Source organism: Perognathus longimembris, chromosome 1 (genome assembly GCF_023159225.1).
Source record: "Perognathus longimembris pacificus isolate PPM17 chromosome 1, ASM2315922v1, whole genome shotgun sequence".
Taxonomy (NCBI): domain Eukaryota; kingdom Metazoa; phylum Chordata; class Mammalia; order Rodentia; family Heteromyidae; genus Perognathus; species Perognathus longimembris.
In genome coordinates, this window is record NC_063161.1 from 141,827,014 (window position 1) to 141,840,463 (window position 13,450).

The 13,450-nt window shown below is 41.0% G+C and overlaps 1 protein-coding gene across 1 annotated transcript in view; it reads left to right on the forward strand.

Annotated features, from left to right (window-relative positions):
• Positions 1-13,450, forward strand: part of Palm2akap2 (PALM2 and AKAP2 fusion) — a 287,889-nt gene that overhangs the window by 110,420 nt on the left and 164,019 nt on the right. Inside the window, 1 exon segment of the mRNA XM_048338798.1 lies at positions 10,603-11,298. Coding sequence (XP_048194755.1) covers positions 10,603-11,298 — 696 coding nt within the window.

The following is a 13,450-nucleotide window of genomic DNA, read 5'->3' on the forward strand; positions in this document are numbered from 1 at the left end:
TCACAGACTCACATACAGACTCACAGAGCTCTGGGGCTGGACAGAACTGGCAATGATATCTGGATGGATCTATATATTCCAGAACAGTTAGATCTAGAATGAAGGAACTGCAACCTATATGCTGCAGCTGTGTTGCAAAGGACCCACATACCAGCAGTCATTTATATTAGGGGGTCTTTTTGAGTGCTCCAAGGTCTACTTCTGAGCTCAACTTGGGTATCAGCAATTGAACTCACAAACCTTCCCACTTGTTCAACTAGGGACTTGGGTGCCGATGACGCTGATGACAGGTGATGTGATGCAATTCCATGTGATGTGATCCCATTAATGAATCAGCCTACAGATGGGACAGGGGTAGGATATGAGAATTAATTTCAGAAGCTAGGGAAAGAATGTGAGCATCACTGACATTCAAAGAATGTAAAAAATTCAAGAGAATATATTAATATGATCACAATGCCAGGTAAGGGAAACTCCAGATACTACTATATCCTGACCCTTTATATTTGAAGATGCTGTAAATACATAAGGAAGCAAACAGGAAGTGCATTTTTAAATAGTGTAAAGTGATCAGAATTTCTTTTAAATGTAAGTTTGTTCTACTTTTATTCATTATTTGCCTAAGTGCATCTACTGTGATAATACAAGCAAAGCTTTGCGAGAAATCAGATTTCATGTGTTAACTCCTTTGTCCAAGCTGCTCTTTGGAATGGGGAGTTCAGATTCATTATCAATGATGACTAGCAGTGACTAGAATGTGTGTAGCATACCCACCAATGCCACATGTCACTAGAATTCTCCTGGATATAATCCATCTTGCTTTAGGAATGTCCTTTTGGAAATTTACACAACCTCGGGACTGTTTGTATGGCTATTATGACAGACTTCCTGGTAGTTTGGTGTTTTAAAGGGTTAGATTCTATATAAATGAACTTATTTAGAGTCATTGCTTTTCAGAAGCAGGAGACTTATTCCCTTCTCTAGACACAGAAGCCCTGCTTTAGCTGTCACACATAATTGTCATGCTTCTGTGATCAGAGCTCAGCCTCCCTTCAGACTGCCTGCTCTAAGCGTTGGTTCCAGCTGTTGAAAAATACTTCCTGATGGAGATATCATTTGTCTGTCTCCATCTTCCACCTGCTGGTACTTATCCTGCTCCTGGAACTACTTAGAACAAGTCTTAAGCTCCGAGCTTCTTTCAAGTATTTGAAGGATGATTTCCTATCTTCCTGGATCCTTACTTTTTCCCAAAGGCTAAGCAGTACCCAGCCTCTTCTGCTTGTCCTGGGATGGTGGGATTGCTTCAAGACATTCTGCATCACTCCGCATTTTGTCTCTATTCTTCCTAAAATGTGGTGCTCAGAGCCATGCAGTGCACTTTGAGGTAAAATAATCTCACACACACACACACACACACACACACACACACACACACACACACACAGAGTAGGCATGTAGCTGACTCCACAGGCACTGTGGCCTTTCAGTTCCATTTCTACAGTAGGGCCTTCGCTTCAGTGGTACACCTGCCCCTGCTCAGCCTCATCACCTGTCCCAAGACAAGCATGGTAGCTGAATGCTTCCAGTGGAAACACACAGTCTGTCCCATCTAAAGCATCCGTCACTCTCGTTCCACAGGAATACAAAGGTTTTGTGATGATCTAGAGAAACTACACCTCTGGCAGTACTAATCTTTCTAGAGATTGAGCAAATCTTGAACAGCAGTGAAAATGAGATTCATCTGTATTGTTTCTGCCTGATGATCGCATGCCAGTGCCTGGTGTGGTGTTCTCTCTTCTGTGAAACTTAGTTCTAGAATTTAGCACCCCAGGCTGCCACACTCCTGTGGAGTTTAGAATTTCCTCATTGTTTAGGGGTATTTGATTTAGTTTTCTTTTCTTTTTTCTTTTGGTGCCAGCCCTAGGGCTTGAACTCAGGGCCTAGGTGTTGTCCCTGAGCTTTTGTGCTCAAAGCTAGTGCTCTACCACTTTGAGCCATAGCTCCTTAGAGATAAGAGTCTCATGGACTTTCCTGCCCAGGCTGGCTTTGAACCATAATCCTCAGATCTCAGCCTCCCAGGTAGCTAGGATTACAGGCATAAGCCACTGGAACCTGACCCTCATTTTATTATTTTCTCTTTGTGCCAGTCCTGGGGCTTGAATGCAGGGTCAGGGTGTGATTCCTGATTTGCTCAAAGCTAGCACTCTGCTGCTTGAGCCACAGCCCTGCTTCTGGCTTTTTAGTAGTTTATTGGCAGTAAGAGTCTCACAGATTTTCTGCCTGGGCTGGCCTTGAACCACCATCAGATCTCAGCCTCTTGAATAGCTAGGATTATAGGAATAAGCCACCAGCACTCAGCCTCTCATTTTTATTTTTAAAAGCAGAACTTTGAGTGGCCAGTCTGTAGCACATTTCCTGGCACCCAAGACTCTTGAAATACAACCAACAATAAGGGAACTGGGACCCTGAACCCAAAGCTAGTAGAGTCCTCATAGCCATGGGACCTTGGTGACCTTCTAGTGTTCTCTACTCATCAGAATTTCATTCATTGCTTTTCAATCTGGAAGCTATTTTTTATGACCAAGAAGGATTGAAGCAAAATTGGATATGAGAAGCTGAATTTTTTCTTGGTTATTCATCAACATCATGGATTCACTTTTTTTCTTAACAATGAAAACGTATTATTTTATAGGCCTGGGGGTTTGAAATCCAAGCTTACTGTCCTTGATGATGACATGGGATCCTTGCGAGCCCTATGAATGAGAGCTGCCTCCTCCTTGCTTCATAAAGGATCGTGTACCTTTCATTTAGCTATTTGTTTTTGGTAATAGGATTTTTTATTGCTACGTGATAATTATGTATCTTCACAGAGTACAATGTGATAATTCAATACATGTATAATGTGTAATGATGACATCAAAGTAATTAGTGTTTACATCTCCTTTATCATTCCCTTGTACCAAGAACCTTTGAACACCTCTCTTCTAGCTCTTTATAAAATGTATGAGACATTATTATAAACTATAGGCATCCTGCCATGCTGCTGTGTAATACTAAGGTATCTATGAAAAGCAATTTACTCAATGAAATTTTAATTGCTGGCTTTTGAGATGGATCTCTTGCATGAGAGGGAGAATCTACTCTAAATTTCTTCATTTTTTTATTGTTTATATCATAACAGGCAAGTTTACATGTTCAACATTAAGAAATGTTTGAACTCTCTCTCTCTCTTTCTCTCTCTCTCACACACACACATACAATATGCTCAAAGGGACAAGACTACACATGTGTGGTTTTACTCAATAAGCATTCACTCTGCTTGTCCATTGCATAGCAAGTTTCAATGCCAGCTACTGGAGATTCCTTACTGAATGATTCTAGTTAAGCATCTTCCTTAATGGGTGAACATCATGATCTACATGGCTACCACTCTCCTGCGCTTCTTCACATACCACTGAGTTATGAGCTGCACAGACTGTTCATAGCACCACAAAATATCAAAGCCATACAAATGAGCCCCAGAGATGGGGTGTGACCTGGGTAGGATCTAAGCCAGTAAAGCATGTTCTTACACTTTACATGGTCCTTGCTCTTCTTCCCATGCTCACAGAGAGTCAACGGAAAAGCCTAAGTCAAGAGACAGAATTAACAGTGATGGAATTATCCATCCTTCTGGGATGCAGTCTTGTTTTGTATGTTCTTGGATTGATTCTGAAATGTAACCATGCCCATTGTTCCCTTTCTTAACTATATCCTGTTTCCTCTTCTGTTGACTACTCACAGCCCTAACAGTGGCTTTCTGTTTGCAAAGGTAGAAGTAACGGGACAAAAGAGAATATAGCATTAGAGTAATGATGGTGGGTCCCAACAGCCCCCGAGAACCATCCCTCTGGACTCCCAGTGCTCTGGAGCCACTGCGACTTCTCTTCCTAAAATGCATACCTTTGCTTTTTGGTAGGCATCTTCCCTCCAGCAACTTCCACTCTTCTGCACACTTGAGTGTTTTTGTTTTTTTTTTGCCAGTCCTGGGCCTTGGACTCAGGGCCTGAGCACTGTCCCTGGCTTCTTCCCGCTCAAGGCTAGCACTCTGCCACTTGAGTCACAGCGCCGCTTCTGGCCGTTTTCTGTATATGTGGTGCTGGGGAATCCAACCTAGGGCCTCGTGTATCCGAGGCAGGCGCTCTTGCCACTAGGCTATATCCCCAGCCCACTTGAGTGTTTTTGAAACCTATTTTCTGGAAATATCAACCAAGTGCCTTACTCCTTCAATAAGCCCCCCCACAAACTAATGAAAGAACTACAAGGGCATTAGAACCAAACAAAGGAAACCAGAGGACCACGGCTATCAATGGTTATTTATTCTTCATTAATAAAATGAATATGTCACTCGATTGTCCCATTAGCTTATTAGAAGGTATATATAAAGTGTTTTATACACTCTTACTGATGACAACAGTGTGGAATATTAACAAGTCATTTATATCATTTAATAAAAACATACTTCTGAACTCCAGACAGCCTATCAATGAAACCTTCCGTTGAACTGTCTGGCATCCCTGGTCCCCTTCTTCAGATTGTTCCTCCTGGAAATATTAGAGATCTTTTCTTCCTGTACTTTTCCTTAGGGTCATGGGGCTCTTTCAGAGTCTCTTTGAAGGGCTCTCTAGAAAGGCCTCCAGAAAGGTGATAAGAGTATGAATACTGCTATATATTATATATGTATGAAAACGTCATAATGAAATGATCTTAAAACCATATTCAGAAAAGAAGAAGAAGAAAGCCCCCTATTTATTATTTTCTCACAAGATGAACAAAGATGTGCACTCTTTTTGTCCCTCCTGTGCACAATCTTCAGGTATCTCTAGCTAGGTGTGCCTGAGTGAAGCTTGATGCCGAGGGAGACTGGACTGCTCTTGGTGGTTGAAGATGAAGTCATACAAGGAGAGAGAGGTTTTGGGTGCAGACTGATTGGCAGCAGAAAACAGACGAGGTTTAAAAATTGTACAACTGCAGAACCAGGCACTAGTGGCTCACATCCATAATCCTAGCTTCTCAGAAGGCCTGAGATCTGAGGATTGCACTTCAAAGCCAGCCTGGACAGGAAAGTCCATGAAACACCCATCTCCAGTTAACCACCAAAGAGTTGAAAGTAGAGCTGTGTGGTACAGTACAATCCTTGAACCCAAAAGCTCAGGGACTGTACCTAGGCCCTGAGTTCAAGCCCTAGGACCAGCACACACATACCACCACCACCACCACCACCACCATCACCACCACCACCACCAACAACAAAAACCACAACTGTGCAACAACAACAACTGTACAGATCCAAAATAAAATGTTGTTTGGGCAGGAGGTATATCTCAGTGTTAGAGCACATGCTTGATATTCACAAGACCCCTAACTCCAAAAGAGAGGAGGGAGGGAGGGAGGGAGGAAGGAAGGAAGGAAGGAAGGAAGGAAGGAAGGAAGGAAGGAAGGAAGGACGGAAGGAAGGAAGGAAAGAAAGAAGAGATAGGTAAAATATTAAATTAATATCCTAAGTTTTATTATCCTACTGGTTCATATCTATCTTGATTCACAGTTTTCTCTGTTATTGGCTGAGAACTGAAACAAAATATAAATACTTGCTCATAGCATATTTAAGCTAGACAGTCATTTCCTATATAGTTTCCTGAATTAGTAAATAACATTCTCAAAGATGTCAAAGCTCTGTTGTTTAGTTTTTGGCCAGAATTCTTGAGGGTTAATTTTGCCCCTACTTTTCCTTTAAAAAAAAAAAAAGCTTTTCAAGGGGAAGGGGAAGCACAGAAGCAGTGGGACAAAGGGTGAACCAATTCAGCAATGATATCACTAGACACTGTGTTGGAAATGAACTATACAACTTGGTGGGGAGGGTGCTGGGAAGGGAAAAACTGCGAGAAAATGAGGGAGGGGTGACACTGTTCAAAAAGAAATATACTCATTGTGTGACTTACATAACTGTAACCCTTCTGTACATCACCTTTACAATAAAATTTTTTAAAGAAAAAACTTTTTAATTGTTTTTATTATCCTCTAGTAGTTGTACAAAGGGGTTTCAATTCAACATGTCAGTTTGTGAGTACAGTTTTTGATCATTGTCACCCTTTTCCTTATGCTTTCCCATCTCTCTCAACCTGCCCATCCCCTCATTTTTACCTGGTTCCATTTTCACATATATTCAGAACTTCTTAAAGGGTTCTCCTGGATACACCGGGTAAATGAGAGTAGATGCAGAAAGAGAGAAGAGAGCAAATGCAGAAAGGGATTAGGGTCACATGCCTGAGGAACCTATGGATCCTTTGAAGTTTTTTGTTTTATTTGGGGGAAAACTACATATGAATGTTGAATTTGGTAACAAAAACATATAAAAAATTATTATAAAAGTATATTATAATGCTTAAAACTGTAGAACTAATATATGTAAAATATGTAAATATAAACACACATCTGTAACCCTAAAGAAACTAAGCCATCAGATATGATCCAGTCACAGAGCCAAATCACATTTACTATGGCTTAAAAATCACAGAACTTCCCCCAAAATTAAAAAAAAATACACATTTTATTTATTTATTTATTTATTTATTTTGTATGGGCGGAGGAGGAAGAATGGGTTTTACATTTTTAAATGCCTTGGACTTAGGGCCTGAGCACTGTCCCTGGTTTCTTTTTGCTCAAGGCTAGCACTCTGCCACTTGAGCCATAGCGCCACTTCTGGCCATTTTCTATATATGTGGTGCTGAGGAATCGAACCTAGGGCTCCATGTATACAAAGCAAGTGCTCTTGCCACTAGGCCATATTTCCAGCCCCCCAAAAAATATATTTTAGAGCCAGGCATGGTGATGTATATATTTATAAACCCAACTCTCAGAATGCTGAGGCATGAGGATCATGAGTTCTGGACCATTCTGGACTATATAGTGAGTTCAAGGCCAATCTAGGATACATTTCCAGACCCTGTCTCCAGATAGACAGATATATAGATATATAGATGGATAGAAGAATTTGGTTCTTTGTATGTTTTATTTTGAGGTATTTTTCCTAAAGCAGAGGAAAAGACACCTCCACTCAGCAGTAGTTCTCAGAGTCTCTTACCTTTCCTCCATGTCTCACTCTCTCCAAAACATTATCGCCACAAAATGTTGCCTCTCTATCCAGATAACACAAATATTTTATTCTTTCCCCCACTATTTTCTCATCATTTTATCACGTAGATGTACTGAACCTTTCCAGCAATGAACTCCCTACAAAAGGAGGCTGGTCTGCCCAGCCTCAGATACCAGGAGCAGACAGGGAGGAAATGAGATTGGGAATTGGGTGGTGGAAAAGCGGGAGTTGAACCAACTGTTTCATTGGTTGGCAGAAGGAAAGAGGCATTTCCTAACATCCCCATGCTAATAATTTGTACCGATCACATATGGTTATAAAAATGGAAATATTTTGTCCCATGTTCTGTACATTAGTATGTCATTTTGTTCATATATCTCTGGATGTTTGAGATAACTGATATCGAGATTGGCATAACTAATATTGTACCGACAATTATTATTAATTTCTTTAATTATAAATATGTTCTGTGAGTGTGTTTATAGTGATTAGATACAGTATTTTCAAACTGTACTTTTTAGTATGTGTATATTTCAAGAACAGGCTTTTGGAGTCTGGGTAAAAATGTAAATGTCTATTTTATTTATCTGATGGCACAGATTGTTGGAAAACCATGAAATAACTGAGATAAGCATTTGCCTTGCATCAAAATCTATGTGTAAGCACAAGCACTTCTGTGGCAAATATTGGTTGACTTTTCACTGTGTCACCTGAAGACACTTAATATGTTTGTGCTGCACAAGTGAAGTCTTCAATGTATATGATAGAAATCAAGCAGTGGGTCTTGCCCTTTCATCTTTGTAGTAAAGTATTAACTGTTAACAGATGGGTCTTCTGACATACCCAATGGAACTATCTTCTTGCTGCTTTTTAAAATACTAATTTCTGTGTATACTTTTCATGGGTGTCATATTATACAAAGTATTTATAACTGTATTAGCACAGTCAAATTAGACTCTTCAATTAGTAGTGTTGGTTTCACAAGTATGTGAAGTACTTAGTATAAAATGGGTTGTAGGTAGATGCTGGCAAAGTAGAACCATAGAAAGAAGGCTGGAAGGAAACAACCTTCAGATTATCTTTTTTTTTTTTAATGTTGATGATGCTGACAAGTCAGTCCTACAAATACTGAACCTACTGGGTAGAAATTGTATAGTTGCCTTAGACAAAATGTTCAGAGTCTCTTAGCAAAGGGGGATGACCTAGAGATGGGAGAATGAAAGAAATGAAGAAGTAAGAATTGGGGCCACAATAAGCAGATACACACTGAAGATTCTAGAAATGTGCCAGTGGATGAGAAAGTTTACCGACCAAAATGTACAGAGAATGACAGGCTGTGAGATAAGGCCGGGAAGGATGGCTACATGCCAACCCAAGGGGTTAATGTTTATCTTAAGTAGACAAGAACCAACAGAGGGTTCCTGAGAAAGGTAGCTGTGGGGAGATGGAGAGCATGGGCCAGCAGGCTTGGCAGCTTCCTCCACAAATGGCTAGACTGTTGAGTATGTTAGACTTGGTGGGCCACATAGGGTCTCTATTATGTATTCTTTGTTTTTGTCATTCTTTTTCCCTTTCCTTCTCTTTTTTTCCCTTTTGTCTTTCCTTCCTCCCTATTTTACAACCTTCTTAAAAACGTAAAACCCATTCTTCCTCCTCTGCCCATACAAAAAAAATTAAAAGCTCCAGGAGGGAAAACTGGGGGAAAGTGAAGGAAGAGATGACATTGTCCAAAAAAGACATGTACTCAAAACCAGACTTACCAGAAATGGTAATCCCTCTCTACAGCAGTTTATAATAACAATAAAATCATATTTGGAAGAAAAACAACAGCTCCAAGCTGCCTTTAGCCATCCTAGAACTAGAATGAGAAGAGAGAATTGTCTGATAAAGCCAGAGACAGGGCTGTTGTGTTAGGCTGAGGAAGTCCTGGGAAATAGGAGAGGAAATGGGTAAGAATCTCTGAAGGAGAATTAACTCTTCGTAATGATTGCTTGCTTGTGAACTATGAGAAAGAAAAGGAAAAAGCAGTTGTGGTTTTGAGGCTTCAAAATTGAGGGACTAAGAAGTGGCGGTGGTGTTATTTAACACTAAGACTGCACGGGGCTGGGGATATAGCCTAGTGGCAAGAGCGCCTGCCTCGGATACACGAGGCCCTAGGTTCGATTCCCCAGCACCACATATACAGAAAAACGGCCAGAAGCGGCGCTGTGGCTCAAGAGGCGGAGTGCTAGCCTTGAGCGGGAAGAAGCCAGGGACAGTGCTCAGGCCCTGAGTCCAAGGCCCAGGACTGGCCAAAAAAAAAAAAAAAAAAAAAAAAAAACACTAAGACTGCAGGAGAGTTTTCAGAGAAGATGGAATCACTTTAAAGGCGCTGAGTCCTATGTGTGAGGACCATCCAGGCAAAGGGTACCTGCAGCCCGATGCCTTGGTGGGTCAGGCACCGTTTCTTCCCATCCACAATGTGTACCCCACAAAGAGCCAGGGAGGGAACAGTCATGGGATGCTAAACTGCCCCAATCTATAGGACAGGAAAGAGCTGGTCCTTAGGAACAACAGACTGGCAGCAAGTCTTGGGAAGAACTGGAGAGGATAAAATTAGAGTCCATTCTCCTGTGGGGAACCCAGATGGAATGGAGCACCTCACACTGGGTAGTGGCAATGGGGCAGAGATAGGACAGCAGCTGGGAGAGAGGGGGATGGGACAGAATCGTGAGGATATGGTAATATGTCGGTAGAAGAAGAAAGGCCTTCTGCAATGTTGTGCTCAGACTCCAGTGTCACTGATGCTGCTGCTTCTGTCTTGTCTGTTTGTAGTCCTCGCTGACTGAAGTACTCAGAATGTGGAATACAACTGTTTTCATATCTTTGCAGTGTTTACAGAAATCCAGTTGTGTGGTACATGTAGATGGGTGTGTCCTGTCCCACTTGGGAAAACCTTGGCATATTCTCCATTAACAGGAAAGAAAGTGTAGAAGAAAATAAAAATAGGAGAGCACTTGATAAAAGAGTTGGAAAAGAAAATGTTGGATGTTTTTTGTTGGTTTGTTTTTGTTTTTATTTGAACTGGTACACATCTTAACCCAGGGCTTGACAATCACATATACTTCCAGAAAGCCCTCCATCAAGGTAAATTTGCATGTTGCCAGCCTTCCTGTGATTCTTTCCACCTAGGTTCTGAAGTCTCTTGTGGCCTTACTGTATGTAGAAGGTCTTCCTTAGTAGCATGACTGCTGTTGAGATACAGTGACTGTGTGCATCTGTCTTCCCAGTGCCTTAAATTACTGTGTTAAAATACATATAGAGCCGCCTCTGTCCACAAAGTGCACTGCACGCTAACACCCAGGATGCTTGGTGGTTAGAGTAGAAAGGGCACAAGACCATTTCTTTTTGTCTGTTTGGCAATTAACCATTCACTGGCTTTTTTTTTTGTTGTTGTAACATGCACTTCCTTTCTCTTGTTTTCATTCAAGCTGTGTACGCCATGGAAATTAATGTGGAGAAAGACAAACAAACAGGAGAGACCAAGATTCTCTCTGCATCTGCCATTGGCCCAGAGGGGGTGCATCAGAGAGGAGTCAAAGTCTATGACGATGGTACCAAAGTAGTGTATGAGGTGCACTCGGGAGGCACCATAGTAGAAAATGGAGTGCACAAATTAAGCGCAAAGGATGTTGAAGAGCTTATTCAGAAAGCTGGACAATCGAGCTTAAGAGGAGGGTACATGTCAGAAAGGACTGTGATTGCAGATGGGAACCTCGACCACCCCAAGGAACACATGCTCTGCAAAGAAGCCAAGTTAGAAATGGTGCATAAGTCTAGGAAAGATCACTCTTCTGCGAACCCAGGGCAACTGGCTCAAGCTTCCAGCACAGCAGGGCCAGAGGCCATCTTGGATCAGCCAGTCACCATGATTTTTATGGGCTACCAAAACATCGAGGATGAAGAGGAGACTAAAAAGGTACTAGGCTATGATGAAACCATCAAGGCAGAATTGGTTCTCATTGATGAAGATGATGAGAAGTCATTAAGAGAGAAGACAGTGACGGATGTGTCCACTATTGATGGGAATGCAGCTGAGCTGGTATCGGGCAGGCCGGTCTCAGACACCACCGAACCCTCATCCCCAGAAGGGAAAGAAGAGAGCCTGGCCACAGAGCCGGCCCCAGGTACCCAAAAGAAAAAGCGCTGTCAATGCTGTGTTGTCATGTGACCACTTCTTTTCTCCCTCTTCTTCCGGGCAGCCTCTCTACCCTCCACCACTTCCATAGACCTCACTGCATCACTAACTGCAATACTGTGAACCGGAAGCGAACACCTGCCTTGCCTTGCAGTTGGATTGCTTTGATCTCTCTTTTTATTTTTTCCTTTTCTTCACCTGAGAAACAACGTGCATGTGTGTGCTTCATTTCCCCCCCTCCCCCAAGAACTTACTTTTCCTCTAAGCCTTTTCTTATGTCTTCAAGAGTGAATCAGTACCTACTGCTCGATTGGAATGGACCTTTCATATCAGCCTGTTAATCTTGTAGCCTTAATTTACTTGACTGGAATCCAACCCATTGGCACTGGGGCTTTCATTTTGTTGTGTATTCTTCCAATATAGTCACACACACACACACACACACACACTGCCACATCCCCAACTTCTCATTTGCCTCCCTTGCTGCGGATCTTTGTTTTTATATCTTGTTTTGATATCAGCTGTGGGATGTAGCCAGTTGCTAGTGTAGCCAAAAGTGGACCTTATTTAGTCTGTCAATCTAGGGTGATGCTTTTTTCTGCCTTACATAAGCTTCCAGCTTACAGTATTGTACATCTCTGGCTTTTTTTGTTCTGTTAAAACTGAAATGAAGTTGATGTGAAAGAAAAACACTCCAGTGTCGGGCACAGCAGAAGTGTAGGAACCAATTCATCACCTGCTCTGCAGCAGCTGTCTCTCTTTCTGTGGCTTAACTTCTCTATACAAGAAGCACCATCTTACATTTTCAAAGGACCTGAGACAGCCATTATTTTAAGCATCAGTAGTGATCGTCAAGTTTAGACATTCCTATCCATGAACCTTTGTTTCAATTCTCTCAAAAAATGTAAATTTTGATATAGGTTTCTTTTTCATGACTATTTTCTGATCATATCAATCTATTTTCCATGAAGGGATCATTTTGAGAAGTACCTCTGCACTGACCACATTTCTAAACCAGTCTTTCTGACCTATAGTAATTGTTACAATGCTCCCACTTTGTCACGGATGGTGCTGTATGCATTAGCTGTCCAGCTCACATGCACAGGTGATTTCGGTCTTGGAAGCTGTGACTTTTCTTTCTGTCCCCTCCAGGTAACGCAAATGCTTTGAGTCACTTCAACGTGTAGGTCTAAGGACAAACATGAAAATTGCAGGTTTAGAGAAAAAAATTAAAATGTAAAAAAGATTGAAAGATGTTAAAAGACTTGTCAATGTTAAGCATTCAAATTCAGTCTGCAGGCTAGTTGGCATGTTACTGAGCTTTCTAAAACTTTTTTCACTCATAAACATCTGGAGATTCTGCAACACCAAGGAATCCTTTTTTTCTAGACCACAACGAACAGTGCTTGGAATAAATTCTTAGCATCAAAGTGATACTAATAATTTAATATCTTCATGGGCAGTGAGACCAAAAGGAAAGAATTTAATAAAAGAACAATAATGTAAAAATGAAGCTCATTTTAATAAGAGATTAACTTCAACTTATTTGTGCAAATGCTTATATAGCATTTTATAAAATTTTCTATGTTTCCATAGAATATAGTTGCAAAAAATACATGATATGACATCTCATATTAAGTCTTCGGTGGAGAGTAGCTCAGAAAACAGTAAGATGGTCTGAAGGATTATGTTATAAAACCAATTTGGTTTGTCCTGTTGAGCTTTCTCAGTGCTAAATTTAGTTAGTTAGTTTTAGAACTTGAAATTATATTCCAATTAGAGAAGAAAATGACATTTTATGTCTCAGTTATTTTTCTCAAATAACTGCATTTTAAATGAGCCCAAAATGAGTCATTTTTATCCCTAGTAAGTAAGCAAAAGCAAAAGCAAAAGTTAAGGAAGGACAAGCAGGGAAGCTAAGCTGTGCTTGTGATGACCCCTTTATGGCTTTACTTTGGGCAACTGATAGAGGGAATTTCCTTTGTCTTAGGTTCACCACAGTAGAGGCAACGGGATAAAATGCTGACTTAGGAGAAACCTATTTTAATGCCAACACACTATTCTCAGCTTCATTACTCAGTAGATGGTTTTTAAAGCAGCACTTATGTGTTATATAAAATGTTACGTGGATCAAACTATCC